General features: G+C 43.9%; 1 protein-coding gene across 1 annotated transcript; it reads right to left on the minus strand.

Annotated features, from left to right (window-relative positions):
- Positions 1–2324: 2324 nt before the first annotated feature.
- Positions 2325–7557, minus strand: LOC142750779 (perilipin-2-like). Its single transcript, XM_075859791.1, has 7 exons — positions 7510–7557; positions 7013–7208; positions 5808–5890; positions 5054–5306; positions 4101–4285; positions 3048–3179; positions 2325–2966 (listed from the first exon to the last, which is right to left on the minus strand). Exons 1-7 carry the CDS (start codon positions 7555–7557, stop codon positions 2592–2594), a joined length of 1272 nt encoding a protein of 423 aa, XP_075715906.1. The 3' UTR covers positions 2325–2591.
- Between the last annotated feature and the right edge of the window lie 428 nt (positions 7558–7985).

Here is a 7985-nt window from a genome sequence, read left to right on the forward strand (position 1 = left end):
AGCTTCAGACAGGGTAAGCTTGTTAGAAGTTTAAAAAAAAGGTCAGTGGTTCAAGCTGTATGTTAAACGTGACATCTAGATACTTCCTTACTCCACCTATTAGTTGACACCAATTACTTGTGCCAAAATTGACACATGGTGTATCTGTCACCAGATTATCAAATCCCCATTGAATGTGATGAGTGCTGCAATGTAGATAACAGCAAAGTTTTTTTCTGTTTTTTTTTTTTTTGAAAAATCATCATTTTTGCCCATGTTATGAGCAATTTTATATTTATGCTAATTAGCTTTTCAATGGACAAGTGGGTGCGTTTTCTCATATTACCAACTGGGCATGTATTGTGTTTTTACCAACTGGGCGTTGTGAATAGAAGTGTAGGACGCTGACGAATCAGCATCATACACTGCTCATCGTTCCCACCCAGCTTCTTTCACTAGAGACACAGCGTGACATCAACCACAGGTCCTTCAACCTTGTCGTCGGAAGAGAGAAGACACCACAGCTACAGGCGTCCAAAAGGTTAATATGCTCGTCTCTAGGGAGTTTACTATGCTTACCTGCACATGGTGATGTGGCTGCAAATTCAACTGTACGCCGGGAGCTGTGGCATCTTCACTCTTCCGACACCAATGTTGAAGGACCTGTGGGTGACATCACTCCCAGCCAGCATCACCCAAAGGTCCTTCAACCTTAGGAAATCAGGATTTGATAATCTGGTGACAGAGCCTCTTTAAGCCATGCTAACTTTCCACTCCACTGACAAGTCACACCCTTTTGCCAGTGTCTAAAACCATTAATTAATGCAGTGCACGGCCTGTATGCCAGAGTTGGTGCATTTTCCGCAGTAAACCTACCAAGATATTTATCCCCTCAGATTTTGCCAGCTCACTGAGTATAGTAATATCTGCTCCCTCATACTATGAAAATGTGCAGAGCTCAATAGCTCTTTATGCCAACAGAAATATTTTTTTACAACAAAACCTACAACACAAGGAAAGCGGACCAGGTTAATGTAAATCCCAGTATTACGGCATAGTTGTAGCACTTTCAGAGCAGGACTATGACATTTTACCCTATTCTTTCCTCCAGACAAACATCTTGGCAGCCAGTTGGCATCTAACAGCCATTCCAGATGTAAATTCAGGGTGTAGGGTGTTTAATGTTACATTTTATTTTGGGCTTTAAAGTGTAAACTGCAGGTTGCTTTGTGCTCACTGTATTAAGCCAGTGTACCTAGTGAAGCTGTAATTTGGCTTCCAAGATGTCTAAGAACCCAATACCTCTGCCATGTGCTTCAGTTTATCCAGAGGGTGTGGTTTTTTTTTCCCTTTAAAAATTGTATAGAACCAAATAAAACAATGCTCCATAAGACACTACGCATTGAGGTTAATCTCTGGAAGCAATACTTCTAGGGGAGAAACTCTGCATACAGTGAGTCAGAACCCATGTTGCAATGCACAGCCCCAAGTTCTACTGTCTTACGTTACCAGACATACCAGTTTTGGCAATGGAGAAGCCACAAAACCGGAGTTTAAGGGTACAAACAGACACTGGATTTTCCGGATCATTGCGGGAACTCCGCCGTGTATTACAGAAGCAGTGGGTAGGATTTCAACAAATCTCATCCCCACACTGGAAAAATATACACATAAATTGACCTGCAGTGCACTTTCCACCGTAGCATGTCAATTCGTGTGCGCAGCTCTTCCGTTGCAGGTTCTCATTGAATTCAATGGGGTGCTTAAACCCGCAAGCAAAGTGGTGTTACGACATTGGCAGCAGAACCAGTGACTGCTGCAAAAACTGCAAGTAAGGGATAAAAATAAAATCTTACCCAGAGTTCCCTGCTTAACCAGTCCAGCCTCCCTAGATGATGTTGCAGGCCATGTGACTGCTACAGCAGTCACATGGCCTGCAGTGTCATCCAGGGAGGCCAGAGCAGTAGTCAGAGGAAGGAGGGGGGGGTAAGCACGTGCCATAATTTACGCCTGGAAACCGCAGAGTTTCGGATGGCTTTCAGGGCGGTATACACTGCAAAGTTTGACACTGCATATCCTGAATATGCGGTGTGCGTTCCTACCCTTGACGTTTGCTACCCTGGTCACAGACATAGATGGCCTAAGTGGGTGTCCACAGTAGCTAGGTACTGCTACCACTATGTAGTGCGTGCCTCATTGGAGTGAGGATTTGTCTTACTTCAGGGGCACCATTCATTGCAATTCTCAAATAGAACCAGTGTGCACTACCTAATTTATTATCCAATTTGTTGATCAGTTCTATGAACACAGGACCTTAACACAGACCAATCAATGCAGGGAGTTTATTAATACAAAAGGTGCACAAAAACAGTATAAAGAGTAGCATTTACACAAAATCAGTGATACAAGTGACATATTGGCATCAACACCCAAGTGTAAGACAGAGGCCAATGATAGACAAATCCTCATAACTGCAATGTGGCCCGTTGCCACCATCTGTCCCTCACAAGTCAGCACAAGGGGTTTGAAGTGTAATAAACGGTGTAGTATTAGTTAGGGTTTGCCCACTTCATTGACCAAGTGTAAAGTCACTTATGCAAATGAAGAATTTCTCATTCCTTGTTGGCAGAGTCACCCCCATCAACTTGTTGCTCCCCATGTTGGCTATCAGCCAGTTGTGGGTAAAAGGGACCTACCAGCCAATTTAGTGGAGTGTTGTTAACCAAGTAGTCCATCACATCATCCATAGAGCCCTTCATTTTTGTGAACTGGTCCTTACTGGTGGTTAAGAGGCCATCAGACATTTCTCTGAAGGAAGAGGCAGAACGGAAGTTTTGATAGACATCTGCAGCCAAGGCACTAACATTTTGAGCTTTGTTCTGAATGTTCTTTGGAAGTCCTTGAACACTTGTGACCAGGGAGAGACATGTGGTTTGCAGTTGCTGAGTGAGGTGTCGGGCAATATTCAGAGTGCGGGATTCAATTTGCTGTGAAGGGAAAGTAACATATTACACAGAAGTTCAGTGTACCAGATCTGATCTAGCATACATTTTATAGAAGGGACTTACCTCAGTGCTTTCAGTTTCTCCACTATCTTGTCCTGTGCCTTTTGTCCACTCCACCCACTTATTGTAGATTTTCTCCTGTGCATCGTGGATTTTATGATTAGCATCATTCATGTTCTTCCTTGCATATTCAATCTTAAAGAGAACAGGGTAATGTTTATATGAAAGATGTGGGAGAGACTACAAAGATTACCCACCCTCAATATGGATTAAACAGTAAGCCTGGTATGCATTTACAATACGAGTTCTAGCACCAAAACCCACTGTTCTATACAGTACTCCCTTTTCAGGCAGCTTCACCACCACCCGTACATACTCCTTTTATCAAGAAAATCTATGATGGCTCTAGAACAATTTAGCAGGTGGTACTAGACCTAGTACACAAAATATGGTGCCTCTTGGCTGGTCACCTGCTGAGAATCTTATAGATCGTTCTTAACAAAAGAGCCCTTTATTTATTTTTTTAATGACAGATCTCCTTAAAGGGCAACTAATGTTCAGACATGAATGACACATCGGAAGTCTGGACTGGTGGCAGTCTGAGCACTGAGACCACCAATCACTAAAACTAAGCACAAAAGTGCTCAGCTGCTTAGGCTCTCAGGAAATCAGTTTAGTGGCGTACGGACTTAATAGAAAGTCTGAGCAACCCCGGCTTGCTTCATGCGTAGGGCAGATGTGGCTGACGTGTACCACTGCTTACAGACCTTGCCAGGGTCCCAGTCAATCTGGGGGATGCACTTTTTGGTCATCTGCCTCCCGTTCCCTAGCTCTACAAGAAGCTCATTTTCTGCACTTCTGCTGCTGCCCTAAAAACTATCCTGCAAACCTGGCAGGGCCCAGACATCTCATTCCTCAGTTTATTTTAGAAGAGTTAGTCTTTCTATTATGCATGGATTGGGTAAATGCCTACCTCCAAAAAGAGAGTATGGTTTCTTTGAGACCTGGCAGCCCACATAATAGGACCTTTACATTGCAAGTTAGAAAACACACGCATGTGCATTTTTTCATGCAGATGCTTTAAGATTAGTAAAGAACAGAAGCAGATTTACTAACCAGGTCCACGGTGTTCTGGAGCTGAGCAATGGATTCCTGACTTCTGCACTTCACATCCTTGATTCGGGTCAAAGCTTGTTGATAAGCACGTTTGCGGGCCTTCGCCGAGAGGGATCCCAGACGAACATAATAGCTTGGCTGATCAACGGACAATTCAAAGCCTTCTGTTTTTGTGGCTTCCTTAGCTAAAATTGAGAAATTAGTTATGCCCACATAACAGTACAAGCCACATTTCACATGAATTTCAGCCTAAGGGTATGTTCACGGTCTATTTACAGACGTAATTTGGGCATTTTACGCCTTGAATTACGTCCGAAAACGCGCCTCGATAGCGTTGACAAACATCTACCCATTGAAAGCAATGGGCTGACGTCTGTTCACACGAGGCGTATATTTACGCATCGCTGTCAAAAGACAGCGCGTAAATAGACGCACGCGCCAAAGTAGTGTCATGTCACTTTTCAGACGTAAATGGAGCAGTTTTCCATGGAAAGCCAGCTCCAGTTACGTCCGTAATGGACACGGCGTTCAATCGCCTGCACATGCCGTTACGGCTGAAATTACGGGGCTGTTATGGACGCTGCCATGTGAACATACCCTTAGGGTGAACTCACATACTAACTAAAAATAAAATATACATCTTCATAGGCATCTGCTTGGTTTTCCAGATAAAGACACCTTACTTTTAGAGATGCAGCTTCTAGGTAAAGTAGATTTATAGAAGCTACGCCTCGAAAAAAGAAAGTTTGATATGAGAACTGCCCCAGTGGGTAGGTCTTGATCTAGTAGGCCTCAATAACCTCCAGAGAGGCTCATGTGATTTTAATTACAGATAATTTAACATTTCCCTCCTATGCAAAGGAGTTGTACCTCTGATGAGGTAACTACCAAGTGCGCTGCAGGGACCAAAATTCACATAACCCAAGCTTGGTTTAAAGCAGGTTTCAGCTTACCCAACTCTTCGTCCGTTGGGGGCAGGTATTGTTCCAGAAGAGTTTCAGACTTGGTTAGTGCAGCGTCCACACGATTGCTCATAATCTTTACTACACTGCTACCCAGAACAGTGTTAATGCTGCCGTTCACAACAGACTTGGTCATCGCCACACTATCCTGCACAGCCACCTTAGTTTTATCAACTACTCCTGTGAAACCCTGAATCACAGCATCTTTGGCACCAACAACTGCTTCTGAGGCGTTCGCTACAACCTAGGAAAGGGAAAATAAATTCATAGATTTTAGATTCATGCACACCAAATCAACTCCCACCCATCAATTGATACTGCAGTTTTGCAATCTAGGTTAATTGTAATTACATTTATAAGGGACCATAGAATTATTTTAAGGGTATGTGCACACACAAAATAAGGAACGTCTGAAGATACGGAGCGGTTTAGAGAGAAACCAGCCTCTGATTCTCAGGCGTTACGCAGCTGAAAATGAAGCTTCTTTTGAGGCGTTTTTCATAGTGTTCAATAGAAAATTAGCTACAAAAAAAGCCGCAAGTGACATGCACTTTCTACGGAGAGTCTTTTTACACTCAGTTTTTTTAAAACAGCGGCGTAGTCACCCCGTATTAACTAAACGCTGTTTCTCCCATTGATTTCAGTGGGCAGATGTTTGTAGGCGTTCAGCTCCCTTTTTTTCAAAGGCATAAACGCCCAGAAATACACCTGAAAACACTGCGTGTGAACATACCCCAATAGTTACCTTGTCAGTCGGCTGATAGAGAATAGGCAGCTTCTCTTCAATCTTATCCAGTCCAACGCAGGCAATGGTATTAGCCATAGCAACTGAGGGAGGAGAAAGCACGTAAATATTCTCAGCTTCATTCGTACGTCTTTACCAGGACCTTGGCTAGCTTGTTAATACAGGGACGGTTAGCCAACATGACATGTAACCCACTTCCTATGCTAGGATGGAACGAACTGCAGATCTCCTGGCAGAAGCTTCTTATGCTGTCTGCTTCACACTAAGGGTATGTGCACACGATAACTGCATTTACGTCTGAAATTACTGAGCTTTCTTCAGGAGAAAACAGCTCCGTAATTTCATGTACTCGCGTTTTGCGAGGCGTCAATTACGGGCGTAATGTGGAGCTGTTCTTCATTGGAATCAATGAAAAACGGCTCAAATTACATCTCAAGAAGTGTCCTGCACTTCTTTTGACGAGGCGTCTTTTTTACGAGTCGTTGTTTGACAGCGACGCGTAAATGACAGGTCGTCTGCACAGTACGTCGGCAAACCCATTCAAATGAATGGGCAGATGTTCGCCGACGTATTGGAGCCGTATTTTCAGACGTAAAGCGAGGCATAAAAACGCCTCGTTTATGTCTGAAAATAGGTCGTGTGAACCCAGCCTAAGGATGGATTCACACGAGCATGTTCGGTCCGTAAAGGACGGAACGTATTTCGGCCGCAAGTCCCAGACCGAACACACTGCAGGGAGCCGGGCTTTAAGCATTATAGTTATGTATGATGCTAGGAGTCCATGCCTCGCTGCGGGACAACTGTCCCGTACTGAAAACATGATTACAGTACGAAACAGTTGTCCCGCAGCGAGGCAGGGACTCCTAGCGTCGTACATAACTATGATGCTAGGAGCCCGGCTCCCTGCAGTGTGTTCGTTCCGGGACTTGCGGCCGAAATACATTCCATCCTTTACGGACCGAACATGCTCGTGTGAATCCAGCCTTACTGTATTAGCACACATTGCCTTGCTCACCTTCTATTTCTAGACCACCTTAAAAAGAACATTCACAAGATTATGGCATACCCATAGGTTCCCATAGACATCAGAACCACACATGCAAACCATCATTTCAATACAGAGTAATGCCTAACCCTGAAAATCTAAACTATATATAGTTACTCCCTTTCATTGGTAAAGAAATGCACTTTATACGTAAACATACTTTGAGGCTCAAGTTTCTGGAGGATTGGCATGGCACTGGTCACAGCCACAGACGTGATAGTCCTCACGCTTTTCTCTGCGACGTCACATACAGACTTCAAGTACGGATGGTTGTCTCTGGTGTTCACGTAGACAGAAGACACCATATCATAGGTAGAGCTCACCAATGGGAGGTTTATCAGCCTTACCACCACATTCTAAGGAACAAAGAGCAGAACACGCTGAAATACAATGGAAGGCCAGGACTCGAAACAAGATGCCTGTAAATAGTCCCTAATAAAGCACAGAAACCTCGTAGTCATATTCCGAGATTACAGGAGTCGTTTTATAAAGCAGAACCCACAAAGGGTTAACAGGAACACATTGATATCCGGTCCTCTGGATAGGGCACCAGTATGGGGGGGGGGGGGGCCCTCTTACACCAAACACTGCCAACCAATATAATGAGAGGGGACGCCACAAGCATTAAAGGGACAGCAGTGATCGCTGGAGCAATACAGCCCCTCTATTGTGATCAGCTGGGTCCCGGGGGTATTCCAGATACATCTTGGGAGGTTCTCAGAACCGGACAACAGTAAAGCCCAACCTGAAACCACCAACAGTAGATTACTAATAGTAACTATGGAAGTTGTGTGTTTCCACTGCTACATATGTACTCCACTCAGCTGAGAATACTTACTGCTACATATTACTGTCTGACTGAATAAACCTTACACGTAAATAACATGTTATAGACAAATCAATATAAAGATCGCATGCGTTTCCTATGACTGATCTGTAGCACAATTCACACTATAAATATGTGCACTGCATTGACAAGACTCTCAGCCATAGTATACATCTATTAGTAACAGGGTGGAGATGCCAATAGCAGTTTCTTCCTTCCACCATACATAACACGGCACTTAATAGTTACCTGTTGCTGCTGCTCCACCATTTCAGCCATATTGCTAGGTAAAAACCTATAGAAAGCA

Source organism: Rhinoderma darwinii, chromosome 1 (genome assembly GCF_050947455.1).
Source record: "Rhinoderma darwinii isolate aRhiDar2 chromosome 1, aRhiDar2.hap1, whole genome shotgun sequence".
NCBI lineage: Eukaryota > Metazoa > Chordata > Amphibia > Anura > Rhinodermatidae > Rhinoderma > Rhinoderma darwinii.

What these genes read in the sequence shown, in the direction of transcription:
- LOC142750779 (XM_075859791.1), bottom strand. Translation starts at nt 7,557, where the DNA reads ATGTATCTGGAATACCCCCGGGACCCAGCTGATCACAATAGAGGGGCT. An exon ending in CTGATCACAATAGAGGGGCT is followed by an intron (nt 7,209 to 7,509) that starts GTATTGCTCCAG and finishes TTTGTTCCTTAG; the next exon opens with AATGTGGTGGTAAGGCTGAT. An exon ending in CCAGAAACTTGAGCCTCAAA is followed by an intron (nt 5,891 to 7,012) that starts GTATGTTTACGT and finishes CTCCTCCCTCAG; the next exon opens with TTGCTATGGCTAATACCATT.